Source organism: Mus musculus, chromosome 1 (assembly GCF_000001635.26).
Source record: "Mus musculus strain C57BL/6J chromosome 1, GRCm38.p6 C57BL/6J".
Taxonomy (NCBI): Eukaryota; Metazoa; Chordata; class Mammalia; order Rodentia; family Muridae; genus Mus; species Mus musculus.
In genome coordinates this window covers 188,992,298-189,010,160 of record NC_000067.6, presented here as the reverse complement: position 1 = coordinate 189,010,160, position 17,863 = coordinate 188,992,298, and the positions used below count along the sequence as shown (strand labels likewise).

General features: G+C 45.8%; 1 protein-coding gene across 14 annotated transcripts in view; it reads left to right on the top strand.

Annotated features, from left to right (window-relative positions):
* The first annotated feature begins 2,262 nt into the window (after positions 1–2,262).
* Kctd3 (potassium channel tetramerisation domain containing 3) overlaps positions 2,263–17,863 on the top strand; it is a 36,804-nt gene continuing 21,203 nt past the window's right edge. For 5 of the 14 annotated variants that reach the window (XR_001784135.2, XR_373771.4, XR_001784133.2 and 2 more), the window contains exons 1-9: positions 2,263–2,631; positions 8,203–8,256; positions 8,773–8,818; positions 9,835–9,908; positions 12,826–12,884; positions 13,119–13,199; positions 13,621–13,761; positions 14,329–14,419; positions 17,408–17,598. Coding sequence is in view for 6 of the 14 variants with exons in the window: in NM_001359576.1 (NP_001346505.1) it covers positions 2,549–2,631; positions 8,203–8,256; positions 8,773–8,818; positions 9,835–9,908; positions 12,826–12,884; positions 13,119–13,199; positions 13,621–13,761; positions 14,329–14,419; positions 17,408–17,598 (820 nt within the window). In the remaining 8 variants the exon portion in view is untranslated. Of the gene's footprint in view, positions 2,632–8,202; positions 8,257–8,772; positions 8,819–9,834; positions 9,909–9,937; positions 12,379–12,825; positions 12,885–13,118; positions 13,200–13,620; positions 13,762–14,328; positions 14,420–17,407; positions 17,599–17,863 lie in introns of those variants that run through there. The other 9 variants (NR_153196.1, NM_001359576.1, NM_172650.2 and 6 more) reach the window with 5 other exon arrangements.

Here is a 17,863-nt window from a genome sequence, read left to right as displayed (position 1 = left end):
CTTGCTTTTGGTCATTGTGTTTCATCACAGCAAGAGAAACACAGACTACAAGAGGCAGCTTTCTTTTCCACGGGCTTTCTACCATGGGAAGGTGGATAAGCTACACACACACACACACACACACACACACACACACACACACATAAACACACATACACATATACACACACATACACACACACAAACACACATACACACACATACACACACACACACACACACACACACACATACACACACACACAAACACACATACACATATACACACACATATAAACACACAAACACACACACACACAAACACACACACACAAACACACACACATACACACACATACACACACACATATATACACACACACATATACACACACACAAACACACACACATATACACACACATACACACACACACACACTCGTATTCCTAGTAGCTTAGCCTGCCCTTCCATATCCACTCTAGAGCACTGTCCCTCTTCAGAAGCACAGCATTTATTTGGCTCGTTGTGAATTTCACACCTGGACACAGTGAAATCTGATCAGACCCATTCTCCCTTTTCTCTAGCCTGTGATGTAATTTTGACTAAGTTTTGGGGGTGATTATCACCCTCAACCTTCTATTTTTTGAAGAGAGTGGTAGAGTGTTCTTCATGGGTAAAGTTCTGGGTTCAATCCCCAGTACCTATCTCCAGTAAAGCATTAAAAAGCTCACAATGAACCAGAGTTGAGCTGTTTTCCATCTTATTACCATTAGCTAGGGGAAATAATCTCTCCCTCCCTCTCTCTCTCAAGATTTATTTATTTATTTTATGTATATGAGTACACTGTAGCTGTATAAATACTTGTGAGCCTTCATGTGGTTGCTGGGGATTAGATTTTTTAGGACCTCTGCTCGCTCCTGTCAGCCTAAAGATTTATTTATTATTATACCTAAGTACACTGCTGCAGTCTTCAGACCTGCCAGAAGAGGGTGTCAGATCTCATTATGGGTGGTTGTGAGCCACCATGTGATTACTGGGATTTGAACTCAGGACCTTCGTAAGAGTAGTCAGTGCTCTTACCCACTGAGCCATCTCACCAGCCCCAGAAATAATCTCTCTGTCTGTCTCTGTCTCTCTCTCCCCTCCTTCCCTCTCTTACCCTCACACTCTCCCTCTCTCCCTCCCTCCCTCCCTCCCACCTTCTTTTCCTCCCCTTTCTCTTTTTGAGACAGGGTCTCTGTATCTCAGGCTGACCTCAAATTCTATGTAGTTGAGGAGGCCTCTAGTCCCTTCCTTATTCTTTTTCCTTGGTTCCCCCTACCCCCACAGTGCTGAGGTTACAGGATAGCACATCTGGTGTGGCTGTCCTTTATAAAAATCAATTCTGGAGCCAGGCGGAGGCAGAGGTAGGCAGATTTCTGAGTTCGAGGCCAGCCTGGTCTACAAAGTGAGTTCCAGGACAGCCAGGGCTATACAGAGAAACCCTGTCTCAAAAAAAAAAAAAAAAAAAAAAATCATCAATTCTGGAGAAAGTGTATCATCTCAGTGGCATATTTGGCAGCAAAATTAAGCAATGTTTAATGAGGATAAGATGTTTTCTATCCTCTTATAGTTCATCAGTTTTAAATTTTATGAGAAAACTATTAGACATTTAATGCTTACAGTTTAGCTTGTTGAATTAGATATCTTTGAAATATAGTGTGCTGTCTCCATTAGCTGACCTACATCCCATTGCCATAGTACTCTTTAAAAGTATGATTTAGAGGTTGGACATTTAGGTCAGTGATGCCTAGCAAGCACAAGGCCTCATCATATTCCATCCCCAGGAGGACACACTCACACACACACACACACACACACACACACACACACACACACACACGAAATCGCTAAGGTTTGGTGCTCCAATGCATAATGCTGAGAGAGAGAGAAACAAAAATCAATCAGTAAAGAAAATAAAAGTGCGTGTATGTACAATCTAGAAACATGTTGCTGGATACCGCTCACTCCAGCAGGGTTTTTGCTTTCTCCTGCCCTGAGGAGTGGTGGCATGGAAACTATGCAGTTTGCAGGTAATGCGCTGTATGGTGTTCAATATCTTTTCATCGAGTGTACTTAGATCAGTCTGAATAACTGCGAAAGTTTCTTTTTTACCTAAATCTTGTGCTGGTGAAGAGGCAAGGGGCAAATCTTTCCTAGGCCATCGGTGGCAGAAGACCCTTCGTCCAGCCCCGCCCATCGCCAGGAGCTCCTCCCTCTCACCAGCCCCGCCCACTCCTTCTTCGTAAGCGTGAAGCGCCGGCGCTACAGCTTTTTGTCCCTCGCGGCGACCCGTCCTCCAGATGGTTGTGGCGGCCGCCATGGAGGCGAGTGGGCTCTGAGGAGAGGCCGGGCTGGGCCGGCGGCCTCCAGCCACGAGCGGCGGAGGCCACGAACACGTAGTGGGGGAGGCTGGAGCGAGCCGGGCCGCTGCGGGAGGCTCGGCGTTCCGAGTGTGCTCCGGCCGCCGAGCCGCCGCTCCTGGCTCCGGCTCCGGCTCCGGCCCTGGCTCCGGCTCCCGCCGCAGACATGGCGGGCGGGCATTGCGGCAGCTTCGCCGCGTCGGCGGCCAGCAGCGGGGAGATCGTGCAGCTGAATGTGGGGGGGACCAGGTGAGCCCGCGACCGCGCGGGAACAGTGGGTGGGACGCCCGCTGCTGTAGGAGTGGCATGTGCCAGCCTAGGTGGGATAGGTGTTACAGCCGGGGCGGCGTCTGCACGGCCAGGTGGGGTACCCTCGGCAGGGCAGGGTGGCATCTACCTGGTCAGGTCGGGTACCCACTGCAGGGCAGGGCGGCGTCTACCTGGTCAGGTCGGGTACCCTCCGCAGGGCAGGGTGGCATCTACCTGGTCAGGTCGGGTACCCACTGCAGGGTAGGGCGGCGTCTGCACGGCCAGGTGGGGGACCCGGAGACAGGTAGGTACAATTTTGCATGATCCAAGCAGCCCTATGCACTCTTCAGAGTCTGGTTCCAGGTCGAGTGTATAGACTGTTAAAACTCAGTCTTTATTCCCCCGGGTTCCTATGGTGTAAGTAAGGCCACAGGAACACAGTTGGCATGGTGGGCCTGCCTGACCAAGTGACTTGGGGCCTCTGGAGGGTTGAGGCATGCTGACACCGAGCTGTCAGCGTTGCAGCTGGTTGTCGTCTCCCGTGCTAGGGCTTGAGTTGTTGCATAGGAGCAACCGGTTGGACTGTTGAGTCTTTAGTCTCTATTAGACCTTCCACTCCCATTTTGTTGGAGTGGAAGTTTGTTGGCAAAACAAACAAACAAACCAAACAAGCAACAAAACCAAAAACCCATTTTTGTATTTGCCGTGACTTACACATGACTCTTCTCAGAAAAGGATATTGCCCCTACTAGTTGAGGGAAGCTTGGGTTTAAGGCATAGTAAGAATAGAGGGAGAGGGGGGTTCTAATGCGCAGGCTATTCTGTTGTCCTGGGAAGGCTAGTTTTCAATGTCTTAAGATTTTAAACGTGTAACACTTTTGTTATTTAAAAATACAAATTAACAGTTGTGAAACAATGGGCTCTCTGAGTGCTGGAGAACTTGGGGTGGTCTTCCTGCTTTGTCACCTTTTACCTCCAAAGCAAAGTTTTAACAGTTGGAGACCTTGCACCTCTAGTGCATTCCTTAAGTAGCAGGTCATATGCAAATGACTTCCGCTGCATTTTATACTTACTAGGTCCTGTGCAAATGACCTCATCTAGTGTAAATAGTGTGTCTTCCCTGCCCACCTACGATTACAGGAACCTATTGCAAGTGACCTGGTATGTGAAAGTGAAATAGTCCACAAAAGGCGTGGGCAGTGTTACTACAGAGAAGCAGAATGGTGCTCGTGGCAAACCTTAACCCTGGTTTCTCTGTGGATGGCTCACATATTTCCTTCCAGGCATTCAAGAGAATATAGCTTTATGACAAACAACTAAGTTATATTGTCACTTTAGAAAAGATTGGTCTGTCTTACTTGTATGTGTGAGTGCAGGTGGAGGCCAAAGAAAGGGTCCCTTAGAGCGGGGATTACAGGTGTGGTAAGTTTTGTTGAGAGCCACCTGACATGGATGCTGGGAACTGAATTCTGGTCCTTAGCAAGATCGGCAAGTGTTCTTAATCACGGAGCCATTTCTTCAGCCCTTACATTGTTGTTTATTGTGTATTGGAGATGGATGTGGCTGGCAAGATGGCTAGGCTGAAAACGGCACTTACCAACAGCAAGACTGGCCACCTGAGGCTCCTCCTTGGAAGCCACTTAAGACGAAAGGAGGACACTGACTCCACATGTGCACTTCGTTGTGCATCAAGAGTGAATAAGAAAGTAATAAGAAGAAAGAAAGTGGATGCCTTAAAGGCTGAGCTGTCAAGGATTTCACTTCATCTGTGGAATGTGACTCTTACTGGGTGCTAGTTAGCAGTTAATACCAAATATGACAATAAATGTACTCCTGGCTTGAGCGTTTTAGAAGACAACCTGTGGCACAGCTTGGAGCTCCGAGTCACTGAATAAGTGCCGAAAGCTCTTACTTAGAACCAGAAGAAAGTCAGAGGACATGCTGCCCAAGGGTGAGACAGTGAGCAGCATGCTGCTGGCTCGGGTATGTCTGGCTTAGCACGTAAGGGATTTCTGTACACACTGGGAGTGAATATGATCGACAGCATCAGTGACCAGTCCATGCTTACTCAGGTAGGGATGGAGGAAGGAGAGGGACTGGCTGAGGGAAAGGTTTGGAAACAAACTGGTTCCTTCTGCACATAGCAGGCCTTCCCTCTAGTTAGCAAAGTTGGACAAGTTACTTTGTATTGATGAGTTTCCTGAAATGAAAGGTTGCTATAGTACTAGTCTCATGCACTAATAGACCTGAGGAAATGATCATGAACTTGAGGCTTAGAGGCATTATCATCTTAGTATTTCATAGCAAATCACTTTACTTCATAGTTTCATGTTTAGCTTCATAGTTCAGATTTTGTAGCAAGCCACTAGAGTGGGTATGCTACATCACCAGATATGCTAATTTCTTTAGTCATCTTTTCTTTGGCACACTTGAGATAGGAGATTAAAAATAAAAAATATGTTAATCATATATATGTTTTCCAGTCTCTTTGCCCAGAGATTGCAGATTGTTTTGTGGGTAGACTTGATACTGATTGGCTGTGCAGCGAAGGTTTCCTTCCTACTGTCTGTGTAGGCCTGACCCACCTCCTGTGTGCTGTGACTATAGCTGTGTCCTCCATGCTAGTGATTGTAAGCAGGCTTGTGTGCTTTAATATGGTTTCCTGAAAGTGATGAACATGTAGTGTCAGAAGTTATTGTCTGTCTGCTTTGTTGCTGTGACTAAGTACCTGACAAAGCCATTGAAAGTTAAGGTACAGAGTTCTTTGGGCTCAGCCCACTGTGTGGAACCTCTCTTGGGCAGGTGATTGTAGATTGTATAAGAGAGAAAGCTGATCAAGCCACAGGGGTCATTTCTTCCTTGCTAATTGAGACAGGAGGACCCAGTATGCTGTGGGTGGTACCATCCGGAGGTAGACAGGCCTGGGCTCTCTCAAAAAGGAAAGGGGAGCCAGTGAGCAGCATTGTTCCATGCTCCCTGCCTTAGTTCCTGTCTCTACTTGGTCTTGGCCTCCATCAGTGATGGACTGAGCCTGTAAGCCTAACAAGCCCTTTCTCCCCAGGCTGGTTTTGTCAGTGTTTATCATAGCAACAGAAAACAAGCTAGGATTAAATTAAGGTAGATCTTCCCTCTTGGTTTAATTGTAGGGACTCCTTCATACAAATGCCAAAGGCTTGTTTCCATGGTAACACTAGACAATCAAAATGAACTCTTCTACCATTATTACTTGACGTTATCTGTGAGTGCTTCCATTTACCATGGACTGATTTTCTTTTAATTGACTCAAGTTTTCTGTGTCCAGTGGTAACCTATAGAACTATTTAAGAGTTTGCTGAGAAATGCCTTTAGGGAAAATTGCCATGTTTTCTCGAGTACATGTTTGTTGAAATCTTTTCTACTTATGTCTTCATATATGTGTGTATAGATGTATATTGAGACAAAGTCTCACTGGCCTCAAATTTGCTGTGTATCCCAGGCTAGCATGGAGCTCACTCTCCTGCCTCAGCCTCTGGAGTAGTGGAATTAGAGAAATATACTACCTAATTTGGTTTTAGCTCCTTTCTTAGATTAATGAGCATAGGAATGCTTGACAACACTTAGATTATTTATAAACTGTGAAATTAGTTATGAGTTAGCATCCTTGTATCTCTATTGGAAAGATCTCTTAATGGAAAATATCTCTTTCTATAGAGATCATCTATAAGCAATAAATTATTTGGGGCTGGAGAGTTGGTTCAGTAGTTAAGAGCACTTGTTGCTCTGGCAAAAGACCCGATCTTTAAATCCAAGCACCTATATGGTAGCTCACAACTGTCTGTAACTCCAGTTGCAATCTGATGACCTCTGTTACCCTCTGGGCACCAGGTGCACACATGGTACACATACATATATGTAGGCAAGACATTCATATACATAAGACCATAACATAGCAAAACCCGGCGGTCTCCCTCTCCCTCAGTGGGTCAGTCGTCCTTGCAGAGTAGATCGTAGAGTTGTGGATGGGGAGACGGAGCTCGCGTTTCCCTCACTGCTTCTCTTGTGTCACCCACCCGCCAGGAACACTTTGTCATCTTAGCCTTGCGCTGCCTCCTGCGAGGTGAGGCGCTCACACAAGCTTCCCACCGAGGATGCCAGCACCAAGCTGCCCTTCGACTGGTGCCCGGCACTGCCGATGCTTCCTTAACTGAGGCCATGGCTGCCCCAGAGTCCTCATGTGCCTGCTGCCATCTCACCCTGGCCTGTGGCTCCTTAGTCTCAGGATCTCACTCCTACCTTTCTGCTCATGGTGGCTGCGGGCATGTAGTGGGGCAGGGTCCTGCCTTCACCCCTCCTGCCTACCCAGCCATTGCCTCCTTCCTCCTTCCCTGGGGACCGAGGATGTAGTTACTGTACAAAGGGTTCTAAACCCCTTCTTTTCTATGCATTTTTTTATTTAAGAGGGCAGGGTCCCAGTGGGAATCCCTCCACAATAACAATAAAGTCTCAACGTTTGGAGAAAAGAAACCAAGCATACTTTGATACCTACAGAGGGTGTGAGATATCAGGCTGCAGCAGACGTTATGTAGAAGGGAGCTTGTACTTTTTTCTGCTGTCACCAACATTAGGTGACATAAGGCCCGTCATGCCAATGGCCACGTGGACAGCCTGGTGATACGTTTACCAATACTTTCTTTATATGGAAATGTTCTATTGTAACCATGCAAAGCTCCAGGATTGTGCAAAGCAACCTGTGTCTCAGAACACTGAGCTGGGTAGAGTGCATCTGACTTGTCACTCTCTGTTTCAAAGTAGCTGTTGGGTTTGTGCTAGTGCTAGGCCATGGGATTACAGGTCACACTCCAAACACTGCTACCTACCTTTAAAAAACAAACAAACAAACCCAAATCATAGTTGGTTGTGTATGTGTATGTGTAAAACACTCCTGAAATGTAAGTTTGAAAGCTGAACAGTTTAAGGAGTTACCATTCATCAGGAGATGAAATGTCTTAAGCCCTTGCTGTCTTAGTGCTTAGGTGTGGATTTGACCTCTGCAGCTCTCAGCTTGGTCGGCCATCCACTATGTTTGGGTGATAGACTGGGATGAGCAGGGAGCAGACAGTACCCATTTTCCTCACACATTGGAAATAGCCCAGGACTAGAGTATAGAGATTGTATATGAGTTTGTAGTTGCTCAGAAGGAGGTCATTTAGGGCAGAATGTCTGGAAAGGCCATCGTGGATCTGGTAACTTGGTTGTGTCAGAAGAGACGGGTGTGACTTGGAATATTGGTGATGGAGCCAGGACAAAGACACAGGCGGGACAGAAAGTTGAGAGAGGGCAGTGGCGACATGCTGCTCTCATGAAGCCAAGAAGTGAGATCTGCTGTGAGGACTGAGGGTTGGGCTTTAGAAAGTGCTGCATTTGATTTTGCTGAGCGCGTTATGAAAATCTTAACTCTGACTGCACACTAGTAAAGCTCTAACAGTAGAAAGCACGGCAGACATAATCGGTGTGGTAGGGTCGTTCTCACCTGCGACCCCTGCCGGCTCGCGGTGCGTTCTCACTTATGATGCCTGGTGGTCTTCATTGCAGATTCAGTACCTCTAGACAGACGCTCATGTGGATTCCAGATTCTTTTTTCTCCAGGTAATTATGTAATTCTTTGTGTTATTACACATGTGATTACTTGCCAAGATAGGAAAAGTTTCCTTATTAGTTAAATTAGGATTTTTAAAAAATATTTTGAATTAAAAATGTTGACTTTTAGCCGGGCCTGGTGGCGCACGCCTTTAATCCCAGCACTTGGGAGGCAGAGGCAGGTGGATTTCTGAGTTCAAGGCCAGCCTGGTCTACAGAGTGAGTTCCAGGACAGCCAGGGCTACACAGAGAAGCCCTGTCTCGAAAAAACAAAACAAAACAAAACAAAAAAAGTTGACTTTTAAATTAGAAATGTTATTGTTTTTGTACCACTGAGAAGGCCTTGAACTCTTCCTCCTGCCTCAGCCTTCTAAGGGCTTAAAGGCAAACACTCCACACCTGATTAAAGCAGTGATCTTTTTAAGTTGGAGACAGAAAATGTGCTTGTATTGGCTTTGACATTTGGTAAGGAATTTATGTTCAGATTTTTATAACTAACTCATAGCTTATTTTAATGATTCCTAGTTTGCTGAGTGGAAGAATTTCAACACTTCGAGATGAAACTGGTGCTGTGAGTATAATGTTATGTTTCTAAATTCAGTCAACAAACACTTAAGACTTTTAGTGGGTAGTGATAGGGAAGCTCACATTTTAGTAAGTGCAGTGTGGCATTTTTAAAAACTGTCACCTACGGGGTTTCTAAACTGGAAAGAGACCCCTAGCAGTAACTATTGCATATAGCAATCTGAGATGTTTGTGATTAGAGAGAGGGTAGAGTGTATCTTGTAGTGCATTATTAGTCAGTATTGAAACAGTAATAGTCCATAAGTGTGAGTAAGAAAATAGTAGAGTATTACAGGGAGTAGAGAGGCCTGCAGGTTCCTGTGAACTGGTGAAACAGTACATTGTGGAAACAGACTGTAAGGTATAGACCAAGAGGTTGCTTTCTGCACTTACAGTGTCATAGACGCAATTGTGTTCAGATAATTCGTGTTCAAGGAGAGTGACAACTCACAGAAGCAGTCTGAAGTTAGGTTATTTGATGAGATTTTTGTAGGTAATGGAAGGCAGCAAAACAGATGTGTCTGCATCGAATTAGTTAAACATTAAATCAAAAAGCCAGTTCATGTCCGTTGTAAGCATCTTTGTCCTGTGTATTCTGTGGTCCTCTGCTGTAATCTCAAGTCCTTGAAATAGAGATGGTGAGATTGTTAAGCCCCTGAATGTCCTGCCCTGGTCCTCGTGACAGCTGTGTTCACACTGACTATGTCTGCACTGGAATTCACAGTATTGCCTTCATTTTTCACAGGAGTTATGGTGGCTGCCACGATGGGGACTGCGACAGCAGCATGAGGGACATTTATGCTATTTTCAAAGTGTTGGTTGATCTGGAATGTCCTAGATAGAAATGTTTCCCAGGTTATCAGTAATTAGAAATAAAAACACTTTCAGGACCATTGAGCACAGCTGTACCATTTCAGAGTTAAAAACATCAAAATAAGGAAGTCGTCGTTCTCTTTTAGTGTTTCAGATATGGAAGGAGACGTTGATTTTTGACTTGATAATAACCCAGTTCTTCACTTGCAGATATTTATTGATAGGGACCCGGCAGCATTCGCCCCCATTTTAAATTTTCTTCGGACAAAAGAACTCGACTTAAGGTAAGCCATTCATCCTTTCTGAGGCCGTGCTGGCAGCCAGTGTGTGGGCCTGCTCAGGAAGCACTGCGATTTAGTTGGTGTATTTGTGCTCACCCTGCGTGGCACAGGGTGTTACAGTTACTGAGATACAAGCTCACAGTGGGCCACAGTCACCGCACAGCCAGGGCAGGGTAGTTACTTGTACAGCTCCCCAGATGAGACAGTTTCTTGTGTTGGGGGTCTTAGGTGCTTCTTGAATTACGTGTGTGTATAGCTAATGGTTGGCTACAGTGCAGTAGGGAGCTGGCTTCTGCCTGTGTTTTGTCCCTCCCTCCCTTCTTCCCCCCCCCCTTCCTTTCTTTTCTTTTCTTTTCTTTTCTTTTCTTTTCTTTTCTTCTTTCTTTCTCTGTTGCCCCCAGTTCACCCTCCTAGGACCACTAATCTGCCCCTACAGGCCACTGGGCCTCCAGGATGCTCCGCAGCTCTCTGGGCAGTCCCCTGCTTTGCATCCCTGTATTTCATTCCAGTCCTGCCGCCAGCAGTGCAAGTCTGATCCGACTGCTGCTCTGCAGAAAACAGGCGATTGTGGACGAACGGCTGGTAGTTCTGGGATTGCTCTTGCTTGTCCATCTCTTGCTCATGCTTATTTCTCTTATAATCCTCTCCCCTCTCTGGTGCATGTTTTTGCTCTGTCTGCCTAAGGCACTGTTTGAACTTGCTGCCTGTCAGTTTGCCAGCTCTTGCTGTATACACTAACACACTTTAGTAATCCTCAAGCAGGCCTCAACTGTCAACCCGGTGCTCTTCACCACACACCCAGCCTGTGATGGACCTGGAGTGTATAGATGATTGAATGATCATCTAAGCCATAGCTTTGAGTTTGCCATCTTCAATTACAGTTTGCATTCCTGTCAGAAAGCTTTCATTAGCTTTTCTTTTTTTTTTTTTTTATTTTCATTATTTCTGTCAAACCTTCACTAAGGCTCTGATTTTTTTTTTTTTGTAGTCCAATTTTTAGGAACCCTGGGGTTACCTTTAGCTGCATCTTCACTTAACTTAGGCTCATAGTCCCTGAAGCTTTGTCCTCTGCAGATGAAGTTGTGTATTCATTCTTTTTGGTCTGTTGTTCCCTGCTGCATCCTCAGTGCTGAAACTGAGTATGCAAGCAGCGTTGTTGAAGTTAGTGGGAGGACCCTCAGCTTCCCCCAGGAGGGATTTCATGTGCCCATCGGCCCACACAAACTCACAGTCTGCTGTGACTGACCCACACTTAAACATGCCCAGGAGAGGCCTGCTTTCTGCCTTAGCAGCAGCCAGCACCTTTTGTCATTTAAAGAAGCCCAGCAAATATAAACTTTGAGTGGTTACTTTTCAAAAGAAGGAATTTGTTTTTCAAAACAATGTTTTAACCTTGTTTTTGCATAACATTTTGTGTTGCTAATTTTTTTGCTGGTCTGTGCTGACCCTAAATGCAGCTCCTTGAGCTCCTGAGACCATGTTTGTCCTTCGCCCTTCCACGGCTTGGGCCTTTGCTCTCCCCCCCCCCCCCCCCATGTGTGTATGTGCATGTGTGTGTATGTGTGTGTGTGTGTTTACGTGTGCACGTGTATCAAGGCTGCTGCCAGCATCTTGGATCTCTGTCTTTTATATTGAGGCAGGGTCTCTCAGTGATCTGCCCATCACTTGGGTAGTGTAGCTAGGCAGCTTGCTCTGGGGTCCTCTGTGTCCTTCTTTACAAGTGGCTGGCGGGTTGTTTGTTTTTGGTGATGTGGATGGATCTGAGTCCCTTACCCCTGGTCCTCATCTTGGCTGTAGTTGCTTTACTCCAACCCTCCCTCTGTTAACTCACAGTTCTATATGCTAAGGCCTGGCCTTGTTCTCAAAGGAAATGCAGGTTGCAGGGGAGCCTCAAGTGAGTCCTTAGTGCTGGACTCTGGCGCTCTCTCTCCACTTGTTAATTATGTATCACCCAGCTCTACTACTTACTGTGAAGTACCTAGCAGCTTCCTCTACACACTAAGGTCTTGCTGGCCTTTTAAAATCCAAGTTTCAGTTTATTTTACCAACAAGTGTCCTGCAAGGTGTGTAGATGAGCACTGTACTGGGCACTGTAGAAGAAGTACAGAGCCAGTCAGAAGCAGGTGAAGCTTGCAGTGCGCACAGTGTAATGGGGGAAGGGTAACGCTTGAGAGAGAGACTTGTGCTTAGGAAGTCCCATAAGAGAACCGGTTCTGCTATTTTTTTTTCTTGTCTAATTTTTCTTGATAATTCCTTTGTATTATTCTTCAGATCTCTCTTACTCATACAAATCATCAAAATATGTGTGGTTTTAAGTAGATAACAGTGTTTTATTTTAAATATTCATTTTTGTTCTGTGTGTAGAGTGTTGTGTCACCCATGTATCTGTGTACCATGTGCATACATGTACCTGCATGTGTCCTTGGAGGTCGGAAAAGGAAGTTGGATCCCCTGGGACTGCAGTTTCAGTTGGGTATGAGTTGCCCTTTGGGTGCTGGGAACTGCATCTGTGCCTGTAGAAGAGAGCACACACTCTTTTTTTTTTTTTTTTTTTTTTAAAGATTTATTTATTATATGTAAGTACACTGTAGCTGTCTTCAGACACTCCAGAAGAGGGCGTCAGATCTTGTTACAGATGGTTGTGAGCCACCATGTGGTTGCTGGGATTTGAACTCCTGACCTTTGGAAGAGCAGTCGGGTGCTCTTACCCACTGAGCCATCTCACCAGCCCCGCGAGAGAGCACACACTCTTAACCACTTCCAGGTGATGGATGGTGTCGGAAAGACAATGTGAGAAAAAACAAAATTTAGGCTTGGTGGCCTCATCCCCTTGAGGGGTCTGCTGCTTCCTCCGTGGTCTCCATGGTAGCCCAGGTCCCTGCTATTAGAGAGCTCACAGCCTTTGTTCCTTTCTTTACAGGGGAGTCAGCATTAATGTTCTCAGGCACGAGGCAGAATTTTATGGGATCACTCCACTAGGTATGTGCTGACCTCCTGGGACTGACCATGTGCACTAAGCTTGCCCAGAGGCAGAATGAGTCTTCTCTCAGGTCCTCTGGAGAGGATTTCAGTGCTCAGTGCTTCACGCTGAGAAAGTCTCAGCCGTGAGCTGTTTAAACCTTCTCCTTTCTTTTCCCACCGCCCTTGGCTAGAGAAAGTAGGTGTGGGCAGCTGTGTGTGCCTGTCCCTGACCGCTTGCATTGGCTCTTGCAGTGCGGAGGCTGCTGCTGTGTGAGGAGCTGGAGAGGTCATCCTGCGGCAGCGTCCTGTTCCACGGCTACTTGCCCCCGCCAGGTACTGCAGTCTTCAGAAAATTCCTCTTGGCACTGAGCATAAGCATAAAAATAAGAAAACTGTTGGTTATTTGAGTTTGGATAAATCTGGACCTCATCAGACCGTGCCCTTGCATGAGAGTGAAGCTGCACGGTCTGTAGAGCAGGGCTGGCGGCTTCTCTGTCAGGGCAGGGAGGAGCTCCGTGGCCTCACTCAGCTGCCATGTATACCACTGGTCCTTGTGTGTGTGGGGGTGGGTGGGTGGGGGATGGCACGGGACCTGAGCCTGGGGCTCTGCTTAGGTCACCGTCCCCTCAGTTACTTACTAGAGTTGGGCCTTTGTGCACCATTGTGAGAGAGAGGTGTGGTTTTTGAAAAGATCCTGTTTGAAAGTATGAGGAAATTCAAGCATAACAGATAATATGTGTATTCTCCTTTGTAGGCATTCCCAGTCGTAAAGTAACTAACACAGCTAGGTCCTCTGTGGATGCTAGGAATGGACTGAACTCTATGGAAGGAGAAGCCCGGGGAAACGGGACACAGCCTGTGCTTGCAGGAAATGGAGAAGACACTATTCGGCTGGGTGAGTGACAGGACACAGAGAAGGAGAGCACACGCATGCTCAGCTGGCAGGGACACAGAGTTTTGAATGTTACTCTTTTGCACCCCCCCTTCTCTCTTTCCCTCCCTCCCTCTCACAGTCTTACGGTTTGTGTGTTGAGCCTATGGCAAAGGGGCTGAGTGCTGATGTACTGAGCTACGTTCTAGCCCTTTATATTCGTGTTAAATCCAGATTCATTATTTATATATTGGAAAATCTCATTTAACACATTTTTTTTTTGATGTGTAATAATATGATCCTCTGTTTTTGTTTTCTTTCTGTTGTTTTTGTCCTCAGAACAGTTGACAAACTTTCTGTTGAGAGCTAGCTAGTGAGCTCCCAGCTTAGGCTCCTGGGCCATGTGGTGTCTATTGGGACTACTTAACTTTACCTCTGCCTGGCGAAGGCATGATCCATAGCTGATAAGCTGTGAGCATCATGCTCTGTCCGACCACCTTAACCCAAACAGGTAGAAGCATCAACCGGCCTCTGAGCCAGAGACTTCCAACTCAGTCTGAGATGTAAATGCCTCTCTTTAAAAACCTACAGGAGTTCCAGTGGATCCAAGAAAGGTGCTAATAGTTGCTGGCCACCACAATTGGATTGTAGCTGCCTATGCGCATTTCGCTGTGTGTTACAGGTACCGAGTCCTCAGTCATCATTTGTTTTATTTTAAATAATTATATTGTATATTTAGGTTGAAAATCTGTTCCTTTTAGCCTTCGGTTTTCCCCTGCATGTGTCATCCACTGCACTTGGTTATAATTTAGTTTGTTTTTTACTTGATATCTACTTTATACTGTTGGTAGCCTTGATGTTTTGTGTTTCCCAGACGGTAGAAATGTGATGCAACTGAGCTATGTCACTCTTTCTGGCTCATGTGGCTGTGTGTGGAAGCCTTAGGCAGGATGTTAATTGTGTCTGTTGTCCTGTGCAGCCGAGGTGGGGAGAGCTCTCTACTGTTAGAATTGCCATTGTGTTGGGCATAACTAGTAAGGTAGGATGTGTGTACAGCTCGGTGTCTGCAGTGCACCCAGCTTTATAGTATTGGGTTAGAGCAAAAGACAGGGAGAGTGCAGAGTCCAGGGTGAGTTTGATTGTTTTTAACACGGTAAAGTTGGACTCCGCAAAGCCTCTTGGGCTGTGGGCCTCGGGCAGTGCTGTTGCTCCAGAGAAGCAGGGAGGTGGCCAGAATTTACTCCCTCAGCGTGGTTCCATTGAAAGTCAAAGAAAGAACAGTTACTGGGAAGTCAAAGAAGGTAGAATATTCTGTCTTTGTTTTGTATCTTGGTTAAGGAAAAAAAAAAAAGCTGAAGTTGGTTATAGGTTTAAAAATGCCTCAGGAGTTTACTGTCCCCTTGCAAGTACTAAAAGTGTATGCTGTGGGTTTGCCTCTGGAGAGGGCTGTGTGCCACTCACTTGGACTGGCCTTGGGTCTAGTGGTGAACGGGTGGGACTGTTGTGAGTGCTGTGCACGCTTGTAACTGAACTACTAGGTAGTATGGAAATGGCGTCAGGTGATTACCTTGTAGATGCTCTTCTGCATCATCTATGCAAGCGTCCCAGACGGTTAGTGTAAACTGAAAGGCCCTTAGAGGCCAGGCATGGTTGTTTAGCATGGGGTACACAGTTGATTATTGACAAGGATTCCAGGAGCTTGAAGTGACTGTTATGCGATGTGGCAGCTCTGCCTCTGTCACAGCGCTGCAGATTGTCACTTGCCAGAGTGTTGAAGAGATCTCCCAGGAGGAGGGATGGGGAAGGCAGAGTGAGTGCCCATGGCATTTCGTAGGCTGGCACAGTTAGCTTGCGACTGCGGCTGGGGGCTCGGGTGGAAGTGAAAAGGGTGAGCATGCTGGCTCTCCTTACACACTCAGATTGTGAAGCGGACTGATGAGCAAACGGTGTGAAAAGAAACTGCATAGTACTTTTGGAAAATCATAGTCTTTTCTACAAAACATTTTTCTTTATAGTTTTATATCAGTTCAAAGGCTTAACGCAGAGTGGTGTGGTAACCACATGTGCTTTCGCATAGGCCACTGGCTTGTGTAAGGTTTGTGTCCAGTTCTTCCTGCGTTTGACAGTGGTCACTGAATTAATGGAGAACTTGTATGAGTTGCTGTCCTCTTGCATCTGTCTCCATTTTAGCTTATTTATCTCGGAGGAATTGCCTTTGTTGTAGGTGATAATGAAATTTAAGAAAGAATGTGTTTTGCTTTTTTCCAAGTGAGTAACTAGTTATGTTTACATTATTTATCATGTAAGTTGGCTTGCTGCTGGGTGTGAAGTCCCCTCTCCCCATGTGTGTATGTGTATCCGTGTGTACTTGTGCATATGTCTCTGTGTATTCAGGTATCTTGAACTCTTACATGCTTTTCATGGTTAAATACACTCATTTAATTTGAGGAAGAACTTGTTTACAGTATGCATTATATTTAATAGATCTTGAGACTTTAACTGTGGAAAATACAGCAATCCTACCCGGCTGTGCTAACTCCAGAGTCAGCAGTGAAGAGCTGGAATGCAGTCTTAGTGCTCTTTGTCTCTCTGTGTGCTTTGAGCTTCATGTTGCGTCCATGGAGAATTCCACAGCTATAGATTTCTTTGCACGTGCTTCAATTTGAAAGCACAAGTTCATCTGCCTTACTGAGTTAAGTTCTGTAAGAGTGCAGTCATGCTTTCCAGATTGTAAATATAATATAATATAATCTATAGTCCCGATGGCTGTAGACTTGAAACTAAGAAGTGTGATCTCTGGGAAAGGGTGTTGTCTGTGTTCCATCTTTGCTTACAGGATCAATATCCTTTCAAATTTCAGGCCACTAAGATGTTTGTTGCTCGGTTGGGAGCCACCCTGTGTCCACATCCCACACAGCATGTGTCATTAGTCTTGAAGTGTGGACAATCCCCGCTTTGTGTTCAGTCTGAGAGAGCCTAAAGGTCCACATTTTATCCTCAGTAGTTGTCAGTTTTAGTTTATTGATGAGTAGTTTCATGTTTATCTTAGTACATCACTCCCACCTGGTGGCCGAAAAAGGTAATTACAGACTTTAGGTGCTTAGATTTGCACGCTCTGGCTTACAAATGATTGAGACTCAGATTATGGTTATTTTATTTGGCTTTGACAATTACTGGGTGTGGGGGTAATTTATCTAATTTACCTTTCTAATTGCTGGCCTGGCTCCTTCCCCAGTGATATACCCCAGATACTTGCTGTTTCTCTTGGCCACATGCTTATGGTCCATCTCCTCTCATGGTGGTTTTTCCACTCCCCGTGTCCTTTCTTGTCTCTGTCTCTGTCTCTCTCTCTCTCTCTCCCCTCTGCAACCCCCAGCCAGGTAACAGGTTACTCAAAACCCACCCACCTCTAATCCCCTCAGTAATTGGCTACCATTTCTAACTTTTTGGAGAAATACAGTAGTCTAGTTCTTTTTTTTGTGTTCACATGTCCTATATATGTGAACGTAAGATCAGGAATAATGTCTTTGCAGATGGTATATCAAAAATTACATTCGGTATATCTAGGTAGGTGGAAGATGTGGGTCTTTTTGTTGTTTGTTTGTTATGGTGATTTCTGGTCTTTTTCTCACCCACCACTAAGTTTACTCTACAAATCTATTCTTAACAGAATCAAAGAGTCCTCAGGGTGGCAGCAGGTGTTTACAAGCCCTTACCTGGACTGGACCATCGAACGGGTGGCTTTAAATGCAAAGGTGGTTGGAGGTCCTCATGGAGACAAGGACAAAATGGTGGCTGTCGCCTCAGAGAGCAGCATCATCTTGTGGAGTGTTCAGGATGGAGGAAGTGGAAGTGAAATTGGTAGGAAGACTCCCTTGTGCTTGTCTGTTGTTGCCTGTGGAAGTTTGGAGTTTAGGAGAGACTGGCCATAAGTGTGATGACTGGCTGGTGTTGTTACAACTCTGGGACTAGGTGGTCAGAGCACTCCTCTGTGAGATGTGCTGTGTTAGAGGGAAGCACTGAGGTAGACAGCCTGGTGTGCTTCCATCCAGCGGCAGCTGGCTCCTCCACTCGCACTCTCTGAAAGTGGGTGGGTAAGTAGCTTGTGCTGTCTGGCTTCTGCAGC